Raw genomic sequence first — 23,560 nt, 5'->3', positions numbered from 1 at the left:
CTCACTGTCTCTTCGGGTCTGTTTGATGTTTTGTGCTGCACCGCTTTGCCTTGTAACCTCCCATGCCTTGCGTGTGAACCTTCATGCCCTGTAGTAGATAAATACTGTAACCCCGATAAGCTAGTCACTCGCAACTTTGAATCCATGAGACTGTCTTCTCTATCTGAAGCCTTCAATAAATCTTTTTTATTGAAGTCCGAGCAATTGATTTGGCGAGGTTTGCCCAGCTAGGTTGGGGACTCTCACACTAAGTTGCGAGTCCTTGCCTCTTCGTTCTGCACCTGTGCCCTACGGGACAGCAATGCCAGGCGACGAGGATAAGACTACTCCTCCGGCCTCGCCGGACGGAAGCGGCGTACCGGAGAAGCCGGACCCAAAGGATGAGGAAGCCAAGCGGAAGGTACCAGGCATGCCGCACCCGGGACCGGGTCCGAGCACAAGACCCAAGAACACCTTTAACACTTGGCTGGATTCTCCGAAAGGTTGGTCACTCTCCCGGACCGAGGCAAAGCACCGCCGCTTGGCCTTGACGGGTACGGGGTTCGAGGACGACCCCGCTCGTAGGGACGCTCTGATGGATGAGGAGCGGAGACAGTGGCAGGAGGAACGCCAAGCCATGGTGGAACGCATAGATGCCATGCAGATTGTGATGCAGGAGATGGCTGCTGCCATGGACGCGCTGAAGGTTCAGCCTCCGCCCGGTAACCCTCCGGATGGGACACCGGCGGCTCCCCCCGCGCCTCCTCCCAGCACTCCGGCCCGCCGGGACCTGAAAATCACGTATGATGGGTCGGGGGACCAGTTGACCTTTTTCATGGTCCAAGTGGACATTTTTATGCGGGAGCAGGGCCGGACCTTTACCTCCGAAGAGTCCCAGGTCCAGTATGTGGCCTCCCTCCTGCAAGGCGAAGCGGCCGCGTGGATGGTGTTACAGTACGAGCTCCGCTCCCCTGTGCTACGGAGTTTGGATGACTTTATGATCGCCCTCCGAAACCGGTTCGAGGACCCGAATCTGGGGGAGCGGGCCAAAGCCGCTCTGATGCAACTGCGCCAAGGGACTAAGTCGGTGGCGCAGTATGCGAGCGAGTTCCAGTCCTTATCGAGTCGGATTCTGGACTGGAGTGAGGCTACCCGTGTGCAGTGTTTTAGAGAGGGCCTGAACCCGGACCTGCAGCATTGGGCCTTTATGCAAGGTAACCCTCCTGATGTCGAGGGTTGGGTGCGCCACGCCGCCGACATCGAAAATAGGAAGCAGCTCCTATACTTGTCCAAGCAACGTTCCGGCCGCGACTTTAAACCGAAAGGAGACAGATCAAGTGGGGTCCGTGAACCTCGTACCCCAGGCGGTAGCGGCCCCACGTCAGCGGAGCGCCGCAAACGCTTCGAGGCAGGGGTATGCTTGGTCTGTGGAGGTAAAGGTCACTTCGCCTCCCAATGCCCGTCCCGCTCCGGACGCCCTGCTTCCATTCGTCCCGTCCCGAGTGAACCAGAGAAGGCTCCCGCCGAGGGTCAACCCCGACGCCGAAGCAACGCTCCGGGACGACGGAGCACTCCCTCGGCGCTACACGCGCACGCCTTGGATGGGGCCGCCAACTCGGCGGGTCCATCGGGACCCCGGATTACCAATGCAACCTCTGACTCTGCCGAGTCGCGGATTACAAATACCTCGTCCCCCTCGTCCAGCGAGGAGGAAGAGTGGGAAACGCCGGCAAAAAACGCCGTCGGTCTGCTGTAAGGGGGGCTCCTCAGCAGACCGCTCCGTCCGTTGTGCAAGGAGCTCCACCGATGGTAAGCGCCCAAGAGGATAATGTTTATATCCGGGTCCACCTCTCTTTACCAAAAGGGGGTCCAGTTTTAGAGTTCCCCGCGCTAGTGGACTCGGGATGCGCCCGCACCTTGATTAGTGAGGAGGCGGCCCGGAAGTTGCAGGTCCGCCGCAAACGTCTCCCGGGTCCTCTCCGCTTTTCCCAGATGGACGGGAGTGACTTTAAGAAGGGGCCCGTCACTCACCGAACTACCGCGGTAGTCATGACTGTGGGGGAGCATTGGGAACAACTGTACTTTACCATCGCCCCCATAGTTGCCCCCGTAGTTTTGGGGATGAACTGGCTGCGGGGCCACAACCCCTCCATTGATTGGGTCAAACGAATCCTGACTTTCCCGGAGAATCCCTGCGCCATGCATGACAGGGATCGTATGCCCAGTACCCCGGCGGCTGCCCTAGTGGGTTCCCCGGGACCCGTTCCCAATACCCCTAACTTGCCCTCGGAATACTCCCAGTACTCTGATGTTTTTGATGTGCGGGAGTGTGACGAACTGCCCCCGCACCGGGAGACTGACTGTGCGATTGAAATTGTTGGAGACGGCAAGTTATCCAAGAGGAAGGTATACCCCATGAGCCCCAGTGAAAAAGCAGTGTTGCGGGACTATTTGGACACCAACTTGGCGAGGGGTTTCATCCGTCCCTCCAAAGCTCCGTACTCCGCCCCAGCCTTTTTTGTTAAAAAGAAAACGGGCGACTTAAGACTGTGTATAGACTTTCGGAGACTCAACGCCGTCACGCAGTCTAACGCTTACCCCCTCCCTCTCATTCCAGACCTGCTAGCACAATTGAAGGAGGGCCGGATTTTCACCAAACTGGATTTAGTGGAAGCCTATCACCGCATCCGCATAAAAGAGGGGGACGAACCCAAGACGGCTTTTTCGAGCTGTTTTGGCATGTTTGAGTATTTAGTGATGCCGTTCGGACTTTCTGGGGCTCCGAGTGTGTTTATGCAATTAATCAATGAAGTGTTACATGATTTGTTATTTAGGGGGGTGGTGGTATTTTTGGATGATATTCTCATTTATTCTGAAACCATGGAAGAGCATGTCCGGCTGGTGCAGGAAGTCCTCCAGCGGTTACGGGACCACAAGTTATATGCTAAGGTGTCTAAATGTGAATTCCACCAGCCTTCCATTACCTTTTTAGGCTATGTAATCTCCCACCAGGGGTTAGAAATGGATCCCGGAAAGGTTCAGGCAGTACGGGATTGGGAACCCCCTACCACGCGCAAGCAACTGCAACAGTTCTTGGGGTTTGCCAACTTCTACCGCAATTTCATCCCCAACTTTGCACGGGTGGCCCTTCCCCTCACTTCCCTCCTGCGCACCAAGGGAAAGGGTGCTAATGCTGCTTTGCCTTCGGCTCGCTTGCAGTGGTCCCCTCCCTGCCAACAGGCTTTTGAGGACTTGAAGCTACTCTTCTCGTCCGAGCCGGTCCTGGCTCACCCGGACTGTACCAAACCGTTTGTGGTCCAGGTGGATGCCTCCGATGTGGCTATGGGAGGGGCACTTCTGCAGCGGGACGAAAACGGCGCCTTAAGGCCATGCGCCTATTTCTCCAAGAAGTTTACCCAGTCCGAAATCAACTGGGCCATCTGGGAGAAAGAAGCCGCGGCAGTCAAGCATGCTCTCACTGTGTGGAGGCATTTTCTAGAGGGGGCGGAATTCCCGTTTGAAGTGTGCACCGATCACAAGAATCTGGAAGCCCTCAAAGGGGCTAGAAAGCTCAACGCCAAACAAATACGTTGGGCTCAGTTCTTTGCCAAATTCCGGTTCACCCTCAAACACGTGCCCGGCAAGGAAAACGCTCTAGCGGATGCCCTATCCCGACTCCCCCAGTACCGCAACGATTTTGATCGTCCAGTGGACTCGCTATTCACTCCAGAGCAAAGGGGAGAGGTCCTTGGTTTGGCGGTCTCCACCCGGTCACAAACCCGCCACCCCAGTGGTCCCTCGCTCAAGGGAATTCCAGAGGCTTTTCAGCAACGCCTCCGAGAAGCATCCCTACAGGAAGCGGAGCAGCAGACGCTCCCATCCGGTATAGAGCAACAGGAATCCTGGTGGGTGCAGGGAGGGAAACTCTATGTCCCCGCCTCCCTTCGCAAGGAGGTTTTGGGACTGGTCCACGGAGCCAAGCTGGCCGGTCACTTTGGGTTTGTCAAGACGTTACATTTAGTGAGACGACAGTTCTGGTGGCCGGGCATGAAGGCGGATGTGGAACTGTACATGCGCAGCTGTCCCATATGCGCCACCGCCAAGAACAGGGGGGGTAAAACCCCAGGGCTTCTGAAACCCCTGGAGACCCCCGCCCGACCATGGGAGGTAATCGCCATGGATTTCATCACCGATCTACCCCCCAGCAGGGGCAAAACCGTACTATGGGTTATTACTGATCTCTTTTCCAAGCAAGTCCACTTTGTCCCCTGCACGGGACTCCCGTCGGCACAGGGGTTGGCCAAAATGTTTGTCACCCATGTCCTCAGGCTTCACTCGATCCCCAGGAAGGTCCTCTCCGACAGGGGGGTTCAGTTCGTCGCCAAGTTCTGGCGAGCCTTCCTGAAACTCATGGGGGTGGGGGAACAGGGTCTCTCGTCTGCCTACCACCCTCAAACTGATGGCCAAACCGAACGGGTGAATGCCGTGGTCGAGTGCTACCTCCGATGCTATGTCAATTACCATCAGGATGACTGGGTGGACTTGTTACCTTTCGCCGAATATGCGTACAACAATGCCCCCCACTCCTCCACAGGGTTTAGTCCTTTTCGAGTGGTGTACGGGACTGATTTCGGCCCTTTTGGTGCCGCCCCCGTAACCCCCGAACTCGAGGCAGTGCCTGAGATGCAGGAATGGGTACGAGCGGTCAGTTCTACCTGGCCCTGGCTACAGAAGAACCTTGAACGGGCCAAGCGGAAATACAAGGAGCAGGCCGACAAACACCGAACGCAGGGATGGGAACTCCGGGTGGGAGAACAGGTTTACCTTTCCACAAAAAATCTGCGTTCCCTCCGACCCTGTAAGAAACTCAATGACCGCTATGTGGGTCCCTTTCCCATTACCCGGATGATTAACGAGGTGACTGTGGAGCTGGATCTGCCCAAAACCCTTCGGGGCGTGCACCCCGTTTTTCACATTAGTCTACTCAAACCTTTCATTTCCGCTCCCCAGTTCCACCCCCCTTCCAAACCTGAAGTGCCCACTGTTGTGGGAGGGGATACCCACATGGAAGTGTCCAAGGTCTTAGATTCCAAGTGGAAAAAGGGGAAACTGTTTTACTTTGTACGGTGGAAACATCTGGGCGCTGCACACGATGAATGGGTCGCAGCCCCCCATATGGCAGCCCCCCGACTAGTACACGAATTCCATTGCGCCTACCCCGAGAAGCCTCGGCCTCCCGAACTCGCGGGAGGGGGGCCTTAAGGGGGGCAGAATGTGAGGGCCATCTGGTTCTGGCTCTTATCTGGTGCCATCTCTACCCCTTTGAACTCATACAAGCAGTTCGCACCTCCATGTATCTTCCTGAGTCCCCCGCCTCGTCCATGGCGCCCAGGTGCCACCTCTCCTCCCCTGCTGTGCTTTCTGCCTTCACTCCCTCGGGCCGAGTCCGGCCTTGAAATGCTGATAGCCCTCACTGTCTCTTCGGGTCTGTTTGATGTTTTGTGCTGCACCGCTTTGCCTTGTAACCTCCCATGCCTTGCGTGTGAACCTTCATGCCCTGTAGTAGATAAATACTGTAACCCCGATAAGCTAGTCACTCGCAACTTTGAATCCATGAGACTGTCTTCTCTATCTGAAGCCTTCAATAAATCTTTTGTTTCTGCATTCAAGTCCGAGCAATTGATTTGGCGAGGTTTGCCCAGCTAGGTTGGGGACTCTCACACTGTGCCTGTAATTTTCTGTGGCTTGGTTTTCTTAGCTGGCTTGCTGACCGGTGTAGGAGGGGGGGGGGGTGATGGAACAGAGCTTTAGTGGCTCATTCCACAAATTTCTATCTGTGTTTGTATCTGCTGACAGACACAGTGATCCCTACAGATCATTTTCTTGTTGTACAACACCTACCTGTATACAAATAAAAGTTTTAAAAGGTTACATGAATAATGGGATCTGCATCAGAAGCTGGAGAATGAATTTGCTAGATGGGACTTCTGGCCACTGCTGCAGTGCAATTAAAGGCACCATTTGCCTCACAGCTGCTGTCCTGTACATTCATAAGAACATAAGAAAAGCCCTGCTGGATCAGACCAAAGTCCATCAAGTCTAGCAGTCTGTCCACACAGTGGCCAACCAGGTGCCTCTAGGAAACCCCCAAACAAGACAACTAGCAGCAGCACCATCCTGCCTGTGTTCCACCGCACCCAAAATAATAGGCATGCTCCTCTGATACTAGAGAGAATAGGTATGCAGCATGACTAGTATCCATTTTAACTAATAGCCATGAATACCTTTTTCCTCCATGAATATGCCCACTCCCCTCTTAAAGCCTTCCAAATTGGCAGCCATCACCACATCCTGGGGCAAGGAGTTCCACAATTTAACTATGCCTCCTCAGTTGCCCAGCAGTGGCCAGGGATTCGGCCTGACTCACTGGCCATTGCTGATGATCCATACAGAGGTGACTTTCATGCATGGTGCATCATAGCAAGATTCTGTTCTTGCTGCCTGCAGCATAAATTCAATAAGCACATTTTTTCCATTTTTATACTAATATAACGTACAGTGAAATAGCTCCCTTGCACTTCGTAAAATGTGGAAAAAATAACATTAACAAGATGATTTCGGGAAGGATTTAAAGTTCAATTACTGATGCAACTGGATTTTATCCTGTATGAGAGCAAAAGGCACTTAACTACAAAACATAATTATAGTAAATCCGCAGATTTAATGCCTACAGCAATACTTGCTTGTATTTTGAAGATGGGTGGAAAGAATGACATGTTCTTCGCATTTCTTTTATCTCATATTGAAATTGATTGCTGGAAACCTATTTTGTCCCATTCCATGTTTAAACCTGCTTTCTGCACTGATTTGTAATTCTTAGTGCCTGGATGTGTGTATGTTTTGAGCTTTTTGATTTGTTGATTTTATGCAGTATATTTAATTAACTTTTGCATTGTTGGAAAATCCTGAGCCCTAGATGATGGAAAATGAGATGGAAAATGTAATAACTTCATATCGTCAACGTAAAACAGCCAAACTTGAGCACACCTCTAAAAGCCAACTGCCAGGCTCCTCTGGCCCCTCTGACAAACATACTTGCCCCCTTGCCAAAGCATCATCCCCTTGCACACAAATACACTGTCTTGTGGTTTCTGTGAACTGCAGAAAACTCACATGCTGTCTTGCTAATGTTGCTCTGAAAACTACTGCTCCCTTCCTCAAAACTGTGAGGACAGCATTCAGGATAGCATCTCTCCTGTTGCACCAAATTTTGGAATAGGCGGAACGAGCACTTGCTGCTGCTGCTACTGCTTTGTGTTCCAGCACCCAGCACTGCCTAAGGAACGTATCTCACCCCACCCCTCCTCCATATCCTCTGCATATTGGGAGGATCTGTGGTGACTCTGCCAATGGAAAACTACTAAGCCAAGGAACTCTGTGGGGAATTCCATTTTCCTTTGGCACAACGCACACATTTTAAAGGAAGCTTCACAGCTCCTGACAACAGATTGAACTTCACAGAAGTAGTATTTTGTAGTTTGGCATGCCTTATGAACACATTTGAACTGCAAAACTAACAGGTGAGGGGAGAGAAAGAAATGAGGCATTTGCAGACTGGGGGCAAGGGAGAGAAAGGGGCAAAGGCGAATATCAATATACCACAAATAAATAGATTGAGGAAAAATAGGACACAGCTTTAATGAACACAACCACAGTAGCACTGGCGCAGCATGGGGACAGATCCAGCACTGGGCGACCCACCTGCCAGCCAATATACCCAGTCCCCCAGCCCATCTGCTGGAGGGGGACCATGGAGTGGAAAGCCCCAGGAACCCACATGGGTGCAAGCTGCTGCCTGGTTCCCTTGCCACCTGGTGGTGAAAACCAAACGACAGCCCCCAAGCTGGTCATGTTGCTGAATGGCTCCACCCCCAAGACCCGTAAGGGAGTCCCTGAAATGGGGAAGGCAGGCTCAGAGGAACAGCCACCCTCACAAATGGATCCGTCCCAAAAATGGATCCATCCGAATGCCCCAACCCCCCTTTCCAAGATAGTCATAAACTTCGTTTAATGTCACAGATCAAATTAAAATACTGTGTACAGTTCTGGTCACCACACGTAAAAAAGGTGCAGAAAAGAGCAACCAAAATGAGCAACTATCCTATGGGGAGCGGTTAAAACACTTAGGGCTGTTTAGATTGGAAAGAAGGCGGCTGAGGGGAGACATGATAGAGGTCTATAAAATTATGCATGGTTTGGAGAGAGTGGACAGGGAGAAGCTTGTCTCCCTCTCTCATAAGTCTAGAACGCGGGGCCATCTGCTGAAGCTGGAGAGCGAGAGATTCAAAACAGATAAAAGGAAGTATTTTTTCACACAACCCATAGTTAAATTGTGGAACTCCCTGCCCCAGGATGTGGTGATGGCTGCCAACTTGGAAGGCTTTAAGAGGGGAGAGGACATATTCATGGAGGAAAGGGGTATTCATGGCTACTAGATAAAATGGATACTAGTCATGATGCATTCCTATTATCTCCAGGATCAGAGGAGCATGCCTGTTATCTTAGGTGCTGTGGAACACAGGCAGGATGGTGCTGCTGCAATCGTCTTCTTTGTGGGCTTCCTAGAGGCACCTGTGAACAGGTGTGCTGGACTTGGTGGGCGTTGATCTGATCCAGCATGGGCTTTTCTTATGTTCTTATGTGGTGATGGCTGCCAACTTGGAAGGCTTGAAGAGGGGAGTGGACATGTTCATGGAGGAGAGGAGTATTCATGGCTACTAGTTAAAATGGATACTAGTCATAATGCATACCTCTTCTCTCCAGGATCAGAGGAGCAGGCCTATTATATTGGGTGCTGCGTAACACAGGCAGGATAAATGCCGCTGCTGCGGTCGTCTTGCTTGTGGGCTTCCTAGAGGCACCTGGTTGGCCGCTGTGTGAACAGACTGCTGGACTTGATGGGCCTGGGTCTGATCCAGCAGGGCTATTCTTATGTTCTTATGTTCTTAAAAACAAACTACAATTTTACAGATTGTACATAATCTACAAGTAGGGTTTCCAACCTCCAGGTAATAGCAGAAGACCTCCTGCTATTACAGCTGATCTCCAGCTGATAGAGATCAGTTCACCTGGAGAAAATGGTTGCTTTGGCGATTGGACTCTATGGCATTGAAGTCTCTCCCCTCCCCAAACCCCACCCTCCTCAGACTGCGCCCCAAAAACCTGGCAACCCTACTCATACTGATCCAGCAGAGTCGGCAGGATCAGCCTCCCTCCTCCAGCTCCCAGCCTGAGTTTCCAAATGCAGCCCCAGGAGAGTCCAGGGCTGTTGCTCTTGTTCGGTAAATTCCATGTATAAAATATAAATGTTAGATATAAACAACTTCTGCTGCCATTATTACTTTTGTGAGGAGTGTCTTCCTCAGTTTGAGGTCTGACAACATGCTTAAATAGCTCAGGGGTCTGCAAACTGCGGCTCCTAAGCCGCATGCGGCTCTTTGGCCGTTGAGTGCTGCTCTCCAAACCTGGTTCGGAGCCCCTGCTCTCGTGCCCACTCGCGCCGGCAGCCGGGCTGCAGAGCCGGCGCGCCTGAGAGAGAGAGAGAGAGAGAGAGAGAGAGAGAGAGAGAGAGAGAGAGAGAGAGAGAGAGCAAGCGCAAGAGAGCAGGCGATCGGGCGCACTGTCTCTCCCCCCCTTGCCGTGGAGAATGGCCAGGTCCCCCTTTCCCTTGCCCTCAATGGTTGAAAGGATAAAGCCTCCCCTCCCCTCTAGCCGCGCAATTGCTGGGCTGGTGGCTCGGCGGTTCCTGCCCCCCCACCTGCCTATCAGCTGTTGGGCGGGGCGGGCTTCCTTTGGTAGACCTGGCCTCCGACTGAGTCCCATTGGGAGGCCATGTCTACCCACTGGCTTTTTTGGCGGTAGACCTGGACTCCAGGAGGGGGAAAAGTCCCCCTTCAGAGGCCAGGTCTACCAATTGGCCGAACTGAATCAACAGCCCTACCTCCCTCTCGATCAGATGCAGGCAAAGTAGCCAGTGTTGTTTATGTTCCTGCATTTCCATTTTTCCCTTAGTCCTTTTATTTGATTTATTTATTGCCAACAAACAAAGAACAACAATTTTAACACTTCTCACTCCTAATAGCTTTGTGAGAAAGAATACTGCTAAAGAGTGATACTGCCTTTTTCCCTCTCATTAGCAAAAACTTTCATTTTCTTTCAGTAGATCTCTTGCCTGACTGTAAATTGCTCTTGTATATTTATACCTGCCATGCTTCCCTGAAAGGAGTTGAAACAGCAGATAATTGCTGTATGCATCCTGGTCCTCTAAAATACTGAGTCTGCCTCAGCAAACTGTAAGAGTTGTGGCATTGTGTAATACTTCATTTAGAGAGTTAGTGCTGATGTCCTTTCCTGTCTATATACATTTTCATACAGAACATTTCCCCCACAGATGGCAAATTGGCAGGAATTCCGTGAGAATACTTCTTCTTCTTTACCCTTGGGGATGTACTTAGCCACTAACAGAGAGGACATTGCCTGGGGCTAGATGTTTCTACATATTCTCTACTGAATTTCATTCTGTTTTCTAAAGTAACTATTAGCTCCTTAAAGAAAATACATTACAAACGTGGAGTGAATTCATGCATGTCATTTAAAACCTTCCCACTAGTATGAATATCTTTTTTAAAACAGGCAGTTCAAATTGTCCAAGTATATAGGTTGCAAATAGGAATAGGTTGCAAAAAGGTGGGCAATTTTTAATATGGCTGAATTGGGCTTCTGCATCAGTTGATGGCTAGCAGGAAGATTGATTTCAAGTTGTGTTTTAACCTCCGGTCTCAGTAAATCGTACTCACGGTTTCAGTCTTCCACTCTGATCCTGTGCATTACTGAGTTCATTGCAGCTTGCATCCCTAGAAATCATAGAATCATAGAGTTGGAAGGGACCACCGGGGTCATCTAGTCCAAGCCCCTGCACAATGCAGGGAATTCACAACTACCTCCCCCCCCCACACACCCAGTGACCCAAACTCCATGCCCAGAAGATGTCCAAGATGCCCTCCCTCTCATGATCTGCCTAAGGTCATAGAAACAGCATTGAATATATTGTCGAAGGCTTTCACGGTCAGAGTTCATTGGTTCTTGTAGGTTATCCGGGCTGTGTAACCGTGGTCTTGGAATTTTCTTTCCTGATGTTTCGCCAGCAGCTGTGGCAGGCATCTTCAGAGGAGTAACACTGAAGGACAGTGTCTCTCAGTGTCAAGTGTGTAGGAAGAGTCAGAGAGGGGTTGGGTTTGAGCTGAGTACTGTCCTGCAGATGTAATGTGCTAATCATTGTCCTGTAAGTATCAAGATAATGTACTAATGAGAGTGTGGTATGTTAATATGGAAGCATTGTATCCTGAAATGATCTGGTAATGTGTGAAATCCAAAGCTAATCTGCATGGCTATTGTTGACTGTAGCCTTTGTTAGTCTGGAGGTTTTTCAGGGCAGGAAGCCAAGCCTTATTCATTCTTAAACTCTCTTCTTTTCTGTTAAAGTTGTGCTGATGTTTATGAATTTCAATGGCTTCTCTGTGCAATCTGACAAAATAGTTGGTAGAATTGTCCAGTCTTTCAGTGTCTTGGAATAAGACCCTGTGTCCTGTTTGTGTCAGTCCATGTTCAGCCACTGCTGATTTCTCAGGTTGGCCAAGTCTGCAGTATCTTTCATGTTCTTTTATCCTTGTTTGTATGCTGCGTTGTGTGGTCCCGATGTAAACTTCTCCACAGCTGCAAGGTATACGATATACTCCTGCAGAGGTGAGGGGGTCTCTTTTGTCTTTTGCTGATCGTAGCATTTGTTGTATTTTCTTGGTGGGTTTAAACACTGTTTGTAGGTTATGTTTTTTCAAAAGTTTCTCCATCCTATCAGTGACTCCTTTAATAAATGGCAAGAATACCTTTCCTATGGGAGACTGTTTTTCCTGAATTTTCTGATTTTTGTTTGGTTTAATGGCCCTTCTGATTTCATTCTTGGAATAGCCGTTTGCTAGCAGTGCGTGATTTAAATTATTAGTTTCTTCCTTGAACCACAGTTTGTGTATCCCTTGTGGAACTGTTACATTTGCAATGACTTCTGTTTATTCCAACTATATCCTCTATAGATTTTAAGTCATATGGACTATTACATTTGCCAATTGATATAGTTATAAGATTTATCCCTAAGGGGAAGAAATGAATTTTTGAACCTTGTGTATACCTTTTGAACTGCATGAATTGAATGGAACTGATGAAGAATGAAACGATCGTCTTCCTTTCATAATAGTCTTTTACACATCTGCTGAGGTCTTGTGACCAGCTATTGGAATCTTCTTGGATCTGTGTACCCTTATGGACTATTGAAAAAAACACATTTATACATACCTTTGTGGACTATTGAAATACCATTATATATAGTTGTATGTTTGTCCCTCTCCACTATTGTATGCATTGATTACACTTTGATGTTTCACTCATTTGTGTTGTAGTAATTATAGCCTAAGATTCCTGCACTACTTTCCTTATCCTTGATATTAGTGCAGAGGTGTTGATTTTTGTTTGTGACTGAAGGCATGAGACAATAGAGTCTCTATATGTTTAAGGATTATGGGTCTGAAGCCCATGTTCAGATTAGAAAAGGCTATGTAAAAGCCATCTTTGAGTATGCATTGCTGTAAGCATTGCTGTATAGCTTAGAGCCATCTATAAGGCTTTGGCTATACTGTAATTAATCAGTATTTGAAGCTATGTGTAAAGCTTAACATTATGTGTAGAGTATAAACTCTATCCTACAGTCTCTCTGGCAGTGCCAATCTTTAGAGAGTACTGAGTATAGTTCAGTTTAAGAGCTTAAGGCTCCATGGATCTCCATCCATGTATTCCAATTATATGTATTTCAATTGGAGTAATTCTATGTGTTAGCCATTGTTGGCTGTGATGCATGTTTGTATGCATGTGTATGTCAGACAGTTCTGTGTGAGACCTTAGTCTTAGAACTGACTGCAGAGTATATTCAGTGCTTCCTCCTTGTGTAGAGAAATCCCTGGAATATGCTCTGGTAGTGGGCTTCTTAAAGAAGCTGCATTTACATCTTGTCTGTCAGAACTGGGAAGTCTATACATAAGATAGATCTTGTGAGGGCTTATATTTAGCCAATGGCTTCTATAAATTCTCAGTGACACCATACTAAAATATGGTAAGATCCATACCCTTATAATCCTTAGATTATGGGCCTTCATCACATGTTTAGGATGAAGCATTGTACAGATAGTTATTCCAGACAATCAGTCTCAGAAAGACAGACTGTGTGGTATAATATCTCTCTCTGTGAGAGTTCTCCAGACTTAGAGACAGGTATAAATGATTGTTCCTAATTCACACAAGAATCAGGTTCCTAATTCACGCAAGAATTAGGCTGCCAATGTTTTACATCTTTGGTAGATGGAAGAAGTCCATAGGTCAATAAGTTTAGACCATCAGGAACTTCTCTAACCTGTAGTCAGAGAAGTCTATTTATATCTTTTCAGAGCCTTCATCTTGGAGATGTGCTGGAATTAAGCTAGGAGCTTATGTATTTCCAGTCACCTATGGTTCCAGTATCCTTTGGATAAAGCTTTTAGTAAATAAACAGCAGTAACTTAGTCAGTAGTTCTTATTCATAAGCAGTACTATGAAATTGACTGCCATCTGCAGTAGTCAGAAGATATGACCTTGTCTATCATTCCAGTTGTTTATACTTTGAATGAACTGAATGAAGTAACATGATTCAATAGATAAGAACTCTGACTGTAGCAGCAGAATCTGGGTTTGGATTCTACAGCATAGCAAGTAAGCCTTGAGCTTATACAGTTAAAGGTACACTATACACTTTGCAATAAAATAACACAACATCTTTTTAACACATTTCTTTCCTTATGAAGCCTAATGGGACATGTTTTCATATCAAAATCCTGTTTATATGTAGTTGCCGGTGACAATGGTGGCTTGCTTTATATTGGGGAGAAAAGCAGGGTATAAATGTATAACTTATTTCCTGCTGTAGAGTTTATCAAAACTCACAAGGCAAATTTTACAGAATTGTATACAGAATTGTATGCAGCATTGTTCATAAACACAGGAGTAAGAAAGATACTAAGAAAAATGGCAAATTGATTTCAGTTCTCCATGTTCTTTTTCAAGATTATAATCCACATTTATGTATTAAATTGATGCCGAAAAATATGACTGTGATGTTTGTAAGAGTTTATCGTCTCACAGGACAGGGCAAATGCATACACAATATACATCAGTAGTAATCACTAGGATTGTCAGGTCCCTCTTTGCCACCGGCGGGAGGTTTATGGGGGCGGGGGCTGAGGGGGGGTTAGGGAGGGGAGGGACTTCAATGCCATAGATTCCAATTTCCGAAGCGGCCATTTTCTACAGGTGAATTGATGTCTATCGGCTGGAGATCAGTTGTAATAGCAGGAGATCTCCAGCTAGTACCTGGAGGTTGGCAACCCTAGATCACTCTAATGTAGATAAGGTCCTGGATTGTAGATCGTGTTGTATCTCATTGTGTTTTTCAGCAGTAAGCTTGATGGAAGCTTTACATCAGTTTTGCAGCATAGCAGGTCAGCAAGAAACAGATCATTTTTAGTTATATTAAAACACTGAATTTTATATTTTAAAAAAGAGGAGGTAGGCCCAAATATGCCAAGGTGAAATAACTTTTCTAATATGGCTACACATTCTAAGTCTTTCTCCAGGTCTTCCAGGTAGTTTTATAAATAAATAACTTGTAGATAAGAATTGATTAAGTCTGTTCTGTGAGAACTGTATACTTGTCTGATTGTTTTATTTTTTGTTATGCTATATTCACAAAGCAGCTTTATTAATCTATAGTTCTGTGGTCTTTTTGCATTTCTGGACTATTTTCTATCACTTAAGCCTAGGGTTGCCACGTCCCTCCCGGCCACTGGCAGGGGGTGGGGGGATAGGGTTGCCAGATCCAGGTTGGGAAACTCCTAGAGATTTGGGGATGGAGCCTGGGGAGGACAGGGACCTCAGTGGGGTACAGTGCCACAGCGTCCACCCTCCAAAGTATCCATTTTCCACAGAACTGGTATCTGTCGTCTGGAGATGAGCTCTAATTCTGGGGGATCCCCTGAACCCACCTGGAGGCTGGCATCCCTAATTAAATCTTTTATTTTTGAAGACCAAACTTTTTAACATCTGTTGCTAACATGTTACTATTAACAACTCTATCAGCAGTTTCAACACACACACACACACAAAAAAAAAGCAGTATAAGCAGTATAATAAAAAATCTGCATAAAAGTTATGATAAGCAGCTATTTTAAATGCAACAATCTTAACGGAACTGAATAAATGTTATATAATATTAAATATTATATTCGACACATTTGTCAAACAGAGCATTTCAGCTGCTGTACAAGTTACAATAAACCTGCCACTTTTTTATTGGAGAATCAAGTTGTTTGTCTCAATAACATCGGTTATTTGTGCACTGAAATAAACCAAAGCCAAAGATGATAGGTACCTGTGTTTTTTATTTGCTTAGATAATTATGATCTAAAATCATACTACTCGATGATTGCAAGCAAATATATAGATCTTATGAACTTGGATTGTGCTATATTTCATTCATATAGTGGTATGGTGATTTTTAAATAGCCCTTTTGCCCAAATAGGTGGAGGAAGATTATTTCAGTGAAATTAAAACTTTTATTTTACAATGTGAAACTTTTTTGGCATACAAAGCAGAATTTGTAACTTACTCCATGACCCTCAAATTATTCTCTCATTAGCAAGCCAGCAAGATGTGATGACACTTGAGACAAGATTTGAATCTATTGCTTTAATATTTTTAGCAACTAGCGCTCCAAGGAGTCACCTTTGAAAGGAGCCTCCTAATCAGAATCACTCTAGCTTGTACACTCCTTTTTTGTATTCTCAAACTGCAGTAATCGTTTAATATTTTCTCTGAAGTATTCTACCATTTAGGTGACAAAAAATTCTCCATTGTCTGAATGTTCACTTTTTGGGACTCTTAAAAAAAAAAAAAAAACCCAAAAAACCACCAAAGCATGTACCTATAATGTGGGAATATTTTGAGTGTCAACTGCCGGTCTCTATAACTCAAATGGCTGATGGAGTAGCCATTGGCACACATAACAGAAGGCAGGATAATACTGATGTAGTAGCCTCATGATACACATATGTACTTTTGTTCCATGACTCACAAATTTTGGTGTTTGGAGTTTTGGCTTTTGTTTAAAAGACAGGGAAAATGTACACATTCAAGATGCATGTGGCTATAGCTCACCATTTCTTTATAAATAAACTTAAAATAAATATATTGATCTGAAGTTATTATGTTTTCAGTGGAAGTTGCAAACTGTTTTGTTAAAAAATATGACATGAATGGAATTATTTTATTTGTGGCTTGCTCTCATTCAGATGTCATGATAGACTATAAGCAGTGGTTTGATAAATTCCAGTTTCGTGTGACATCTGAATGCAGGCTGCCCAATAAACCGAGTGTTGAACTGGGATTATAAGGCTGCATTCAGACATTATGTTTCTCCATGATGGGCATGAATACAGCTTATTCTCATTTCAACTTACTTTTTTTTTTTTAAGTCTTACACAACATGTCGCTAATGGTTATTTTTAAAATAATTTTATTCTATTTATAGCTCATCCTTTCTGGGCGGGGTATAAATAGAACTGCACAATGTAATTTATTTAAAGAACAGAAAAATCCCAGTATTGATTCGATTCGCTTTTATTATCCAAGATGAAATTTTTCAATATAATGAATCTGCTATGATAATTTTATCCTTCTAAGGGATAAAAGGAAAGGAAAGGAATCTGCTATGATAATCCAAAACTCAATGCTATAATTATCTTTGCTCAAGACTCAAAGAAATTTATGATAGCAATGTATTTTCTGCATCTTTTAAAAACATGTTTATTTCTAGACATGTTTATTTTCTAGACATCTCCTAAGTAGTCTTTTAGATTCTTCCTAAAAAGCTCTAGTGTTAGAACCTCCTCAACTTCCCAGGGTGACTTTTCCAGTGCTTACCTGTTTCAGTTAAGAAAGCTTTCTTAGTCTTCCCAAATAGGGTTGCCAACTCCAGGTTGGGAAATTCCTGGGGATTTGGGGGTGCAGCCCAGGGAAGGCAGTGTTTGGGGAGGGAAGGCACCTCAGTGGGGTGGGTATAATGCCATATAGTCAGTCCTTCTAAGCAGCCATTTGGGAACTGGTCCCTGTAGTCTTGAGTAGTAATTCTTGGATTAAGAATATTAAAGCAAGTTCCCACCTGGATTTTGGCAGCAATTTATTGTTTGTATCCACTGTTTGGATGGTAGGATTCAAGTTATCCGCAGTTTGTAGAAGAGTAAACCATAACATCACTCAGTGGACTTTAGTCTCATATTTTATAACTAGAAGAAACAATATGATCTTTTCACCTACTGATTTTATATTATTTTGGATACTGCTTCATTGAGTAGTTTGATAGGGGGAAAGGCCTGGATGAATGGAACTGAGTAAAGCCTGAGTAAGAATACAACTGTTTAAACTAAGTGAATGAAAGGGTGATATAAATTGATAAAATGATATTGAATTATTCTTTATTTTAATATCTAGTGGCAAGAGAGGTTGCATGGTTGGAAAAAGAAGAGAGAGCAAGGCAATATTATGAAAAGCATCTGGAAGAGCGCAAAAAGAAATTAGAAGAGCAGAGGTTAAAAGAAGAGAGAAGACGAGCTGCAGTTGAGGAGAAACGAAAACAGAGACTAGAAGAGGACAAGGTAAGAGGACCTTTGCAGCAGGAAGGGAAATGTAGTGGTGACAAACCAGTTTACTTGAAACACTGATATTGGGTTCAGAATTAACCAAGCTACCAGGAAAATAGTACTCCATTTGTTCGTATGTGAGAGGAGTAAGTGAGGCCTCATGGCAGTTTCCACTGCGGTTACCCTCTCCAACTACTTCTGGGCTTTGTTTTGATTGTGCATGCATTTTCTGACCTTCAGAGGTCGCTGCGCTCTCTCCCTACATTCCCCCTCCCCCCCCACTGCGTTTTCTGGATGCTGTTTAGCCAGCAACCACAAAACATGGGAAAATGCACAGAAATGCATGGGGAGAGTGAGGCGACCTCTGAGTGTCGGAAAATGCACGAATAATCAAAACAAAGCCCAGAAGTAGTTGAGGGGTGACCATAGGGTTGCCAGGTCCCACTTTGGTGAGGGGTCTGGAGACCAAGTCCTATGAGGAAAGGCTGAAGGAGCTGGGTATGTTTAGCCTGAAGAGGAGAAGACTGAAAGGGGATATGATAACTATCAAGTACTTGAAAGGCTGTCATATAGAGGATGGTGCAGAGTTGTTTTCTGTTGCCCCAGAAGGTCAGACCAGAACCAACGGGGTGAAATTAAATCCAAAGAGTTTCTGTCTAGACATTAGGAAGAATTTTGTAACAGAGCGGTTCCTCATTGGAACAGACTTCCTTGGGAGGTGGTAAGTGTTCCTTCCCTGGAGGTTTTTAAGCAGAGGATAGATGTCCATCTGTCCTGCATTGTGCAGGGGGTCAGACTAGATGACGCTGGTGGTCCCTTCCAACTCTGTGATTCTATGACCTAGAACCTAACCTACTTCACAGGATACAGTGGATGAGAGGTAGGGTTGCCAGGCCCCTCCTATAGGGGGCAGCGATTCACAGCCCTGTGCAATGACATCACTTTTGGCCAGAGGGACGCTTTTGCACTTGCCCAAAAACTCTATGGTTATCATAGAGATACCATAGAGTTTTGGGGAGAGTGATAGAGCTTCCGCATCATGCCAGAAGTGACATCATTGTATAGGGATGGAGATTGCTCCCTCCCTTTTGGCCTGCCTGCTTCCACCCATCGAACAGCTGAGTGTCAGCAGGCAGAGGCAGTAAGCCCCGGGATAGATCATAATAATAGGTGAACTTACTTTATATATAAAAGTAATTTCCATTATAAGTATTTCTTATTACAGTGCATTATATAATATTGTATAACATTATTAGTGTGCTTGTCAAGTATGGTATTGAGTATTTTGTTATTTATGCTGAGATTATTAGAATAATTACCATTGAATGCCCATTATTATATCACTATTTACGATTCACAATTGATATAATCTTTAATTATCTATTGTTCATTTATCATTGTTTATTATATATTTACTTTCTTTGTCTTTTGGTGTAATTGTAGTAGTTGTCATGAAATGGTCTTTAACTTTTCTTTTTTCCTGTTTCATTTATATTTATAAAAAATAAAATATTTTTTAAAAACCCTAATGAGAGGAAACTGGTGGAAGCAACTTTGGGTTCCCATTGGGAAGAAAAGTGAGATGTAAATATCCAAACACATAAATTATAATATATTCCCTTCAGTATCTCAAAGTGGCTTTAGAAATACACATACTATAAACCCGTTTGAAGTATTGTGACCATATTGTAAGTTAATCGACCTTTCTGTCTTAAAAAGCAGAAAGCTTCTTTTCATTTAAATATTTTGTTTCTTTCAAAATAGTTTTAAATTCTCTCTGTACATTTGGAATGGATTGGCATTTCACACATAGTGTGGTGGATCCAAAGAGTCTCTTCCATCTTTAAAAGTGATCTTCTGTCCATGGACAACTTTTTTCTAAGAATGGTAGATTCAAAGGTTGAAGGGCACCCAAGTCTCTCTGCCTTCCAATTAGTTTTGTATGTAGTACAAAGTAGATTTTTTTTTACTTTGCAAACAATGCCCTGGTTTCCCTTTTTTAAAAAGTTTAGTATTTGCTGTCCATTTTTGTGAGCCATTTGAAAGAGAGTAAACATCCCATAATCCCAAATTCAAATTCCATAACGAAAGAAAGCCTTTTAATTTAAATTGGACTCATACATGAAGTAAGTAATTGCAACTGGTGCTCATGTGATGATTGTATATGTATTTTCATTCTAAAATTATTATATCAGTTCTAAGAAACATGAACCTGCTCTTGTGAAATCATCATGGATAGGCTCAGAAATTATTTCTTTGTGGTTATTTTTGCTCCAGCTAGTTTGTTTCCAGTCCTTCGCCATTTTTGTATTATTTCAAACAATAAATAAATTGAAATTGGGAAAGGGGTAGAAAAGCACAGCACCACCTTCAGATTTTTGTTGCTTGTGCCTAATGTTCAGCTTAGCTTTTGAGTGCCAAACTGTGGAAGCATATGATGTCATGCCAGCAAAGTTAACTACTACCTACCTTCCCCTGCATGCTTGCAGATAGGCTGGAATAGTGGGACCACTGGTGCTTGGAGTTCTACCTGTAGAGTTTTACATTCTACACGAAGGTGGACTGCTGTAGAATGATGGATGCCTGGCTGGAATCATGCCCATCCTTATTCAAAATGCCCTTTCACTTTCATAAAGCAAACAGGTGTCATATATTTATCTCATTGCTGTTAAGGAGCGACATGAAGCTGTTGTGCGCCGCACAATCGAAAGGAGCCAGAAAGTGAAACTGAAGCAGAATAGGTGGTCCTGGGGAGGTGCACTTCATAGCAGCAGCAGCATTAATAACACAGGTAAAAAAAAGAGGGTACCTGGTGCTTCAGGCAGCATCCCTGTCATTGTGCTGATATAGGTATGTGATGATCTCTTTGAGGGAAGTCTCTCTGCAGACTGCTGTATATTGGGTTCTTTAATTTTAGGCTTTATATGTGCACGCTTCTTAATTGTTACGCTGAGCAACAAGAAAAAAGAAATTGAACTAATACTTGCTTTAACTCCATCTATATTTGTGCTTAGTTTTGTTTGTGTTTCTGTGATCTTGTTTGTCTGCTAACAGTCAGTCTTAGCTAAGCTACAAACAAAATAAAAAACAAACACCAACATATATTTACTTGCAGGACATTATGAGCATTTTAGGAATATTATACAATGCATATTCCTAAATAACAAGGGGAAAGGATTTATTTTGTTACTAGAAAGCTGCTATCTTTTTTCCGAAGATACTGGTGTTTGCTAAAATGTCAGGTAATAATATAATGCTTCATCATAATATTTTTCCAGTGTATCAGTAAGTATATTAACAAGTAGTTTTAATTCTAAAGCAGTTCCCCAAATTCTTCCTGAACAGCAAAAAATTATATGTGTCTGTTAAATACTTTCTTTTCCTTCCATTCAAATACACTAATATATCTTGATTGATCACAGAGTGAGTATGATTGCTCTTATGAAAGCTAAGCACTTGATATTACTATTTCATTGTGCTGCAGGATCAATAAACAATTGCTTTTCCATAACAATGCTCTACCTTTGCTCTTTGCTTCTGTCCGTTTGCTTCTGTCCTTTTGCTGATCTTTAACTTTTTTTCCTTTATACTTTTGGAAATCATTGTCTTGCATTCTGTCCCTAGGTTATTTTGTTGAATCATCATTCACCTTTCTCGATTTAGCAGGCTTGGAGTACCACTTCAGACCTCTGGGTGGTGCTAAAAAACCCGGTACATAAATCACTGTGATTTGTTGATTTCATCTCCCGTAGGTATCTCCCCGGAATAGGACCACTACACCAGTAGCTAAACAATCCTCTTAGACTCAGTGCATGCCTAACACCTGCTAGATAGACTAGAGTTGTTAGATAGTCCCCACTGTCTTCCTCAAGCTTACCAAGTTGTTAATTGGTGACTTAAAGAATGTGATATAGTTCATAATACAGTATATTGTTTTGAAGAAGTTCTCCCACGTGGAGATATTCCAGTCCATATGGATTTCTACTGGAGTATCTCTGCATAGGATTGCATCAATGGAGTCCTTTCTAGCTCTGGAAGGAAGCAGCATTGTTAAAAGCACTGTGTAAAAATATTTATTTAATATAATTTTCTGGTTTTCCAGAGTTGTTTTTTTCCTGTTAGAAGAAAAACCTGTCAAATGGTGCATTTACCTCTCAGTGCCCTTGAACTATCTATTCTTTTCTCCATAAGGTATATTTGTTGACTTAGAAGAAGAGCGTCATGCAGTGTTAAACTGCATTCTGAAACCTAGTCAGCATTTAAGAAAGAAAATAAATCCCATTGTAATAACACGAAATATATGTGCAACAAATTGTTATTCAGTTTACCTGCTCATTGCTCTCTCTAGGAAGGGGTCTACCAAAGCACCCCTTCCTAGCACTATGTCAATGTTTTCTTTCTGACCATACTTTCTTTTCTGAAACGTAGTCGGGGGGGGGGGCAGTTTTGGGTGATGATAGGTGATTGCTGCATTTTAAAAGAATAAAAATGCCAAAGGTACAGGCAACTTGTGTGTCTGTGGGTGACCCTGTTAATATTGCTGAAGTTTCTAAATTTTAGAAAAGGGATAAAAAATGTAGTGATAAAAAATGATATCATGGGATTGCAAAATAGCTATGATAGTACACATTGGAGGAGAGAAAATATAATGAAAATGAGAGACGAGGAGGGGGATGTCTACGTAATCACACTAATGAGAAAATGAAGGCCATGATTAGATGAAGGGGGTGCAGTGTGGTGGCTGGGATGAATAGGACATTCGGTCAGTAAAGGGCTCTTTTTAGTAAAAAAAATGTCTTTTGTGAGGCACCAAATTTACTGAGGAGCCTAACAATATTAGAATTATGGCCCCATTTGGGGAGTAATAGAACCCAGGGTCTCAGGACGGAGGGATGGGTTGCACAAGTCTCTCACTCACACAGCTTGAAAATTGGCTGACAGAGACCATAATCTGTAATATAATCTATCTGTGGGAATTCTTAGGGCTGGGGTCTGCCTGACCTTTTGCTCCATCCTTTTCTTCTTCATTCATCATCTTTACTGGTTTATTCTTCCTTTCCCAATTTCAAGTGTTCGCTGTTCATAAGCAATTTGGTTCACAAGGTTGCTTTGCTCAATGGACACCTTTTCCTTATGGTTTTTTTAAGGACTCAAATATTTTTAGAAATTTTTTTTCAGTTTTCGCAGGCCTACGGCAGGACCTCCTATTGTAAGCACAGCAAGGTGGAATTGAAAATCTCACTGTGTTTATAATCAATTAATTTAGCGTTGCCTCCTAAAAACTTATATTCTTGCCTGACTAAATGACTAATATTACCATTTGAGATTAAACAACCTTGTGCACATTCTTTGAGTCACCTATGAAATTTCCCTTGAAAAGTCTTCCTTTTTTTTAAGCAATAGAGGGGGAAAGTAGCCCTCTTTACTTTTCCCTCTAGAGGACTAGGAAGTTGCTTTGCTGCATGTAGGCTGCCAATTAGCATTATTTCCATTTGTTTTAGATCCAGACAGGCGATCTGTTTCAACAATGAACCTTTCGAAACATGTTGATCCAGTCATTAACAAGCGGCTCTCCTCCTCATCTGCAACATTACTAAATTCTCCAGACAGAGGTACAGTTTGAAAAAAAAATGCCTGAAAAGGAAAGGACTAAAATGTTCTGTGCTGTGAGATAACCATTTAGAAAAACTTCAACAAGATCTGAAGTAATTTTATGTGCAATATTTAAGGAGGAAAAAATGGTTTCAAACAC

General features: G+C 44.1%; 1 protein-coding gene across 1 annotated transcript in view; it reads left to right on the top strand.

Annotated features, from left to right (window-relative positions):
- Nucleotides 1-23,560, top strand: part of MAP7 (microtubule associated protein 7) — a 141,361-nt gene that overhangs the window by 82,394 nt on the left and 35,407 nt on the right. The window contains exons 4-7 of the mRNA XM_056853833.1: nucleotides 17,660-17,823; nucleotides 20,482-20,599; nucleotides 21,433-21,519; nucleotides 23,310-23,420. Coding sequence (XP_056709811.1) covers nucleotides 17,660-17,823; nucleotides 20,482-20,599; nucleotides 21,433-21,519; nucleotides 23,310-23,420 — 480 coding nt within the window. The remainder of the gene's footprint in view (nucleotides 1-17,659; nucleotides 17,824-20,481; nucleotides 20,600-21,432; nucleotides 21,520-23,309; nucleotides 23,421-23,560) is intronic.

Source organism: Euleptes europaea, chromosome 7 (genome assembly GCF_029931775.1).
Source record: "Euleptes europaea isolate rEulEur1 chromosome 7, rEulEur1.hap1, whole genome shotgun sequence".
Taxonomy (NCBI): domain Eukaryota; kingdom Metazoa; phylum Chordata; class Lepidosauria; order Squamata; family Sphaerodactylidae; genus Euleptes; species Euleptes europaea.
Note: the sequence above shows the minus strand (reverse complement) of the source record. Positions and strands in the feature narration are given on the sequence as shown.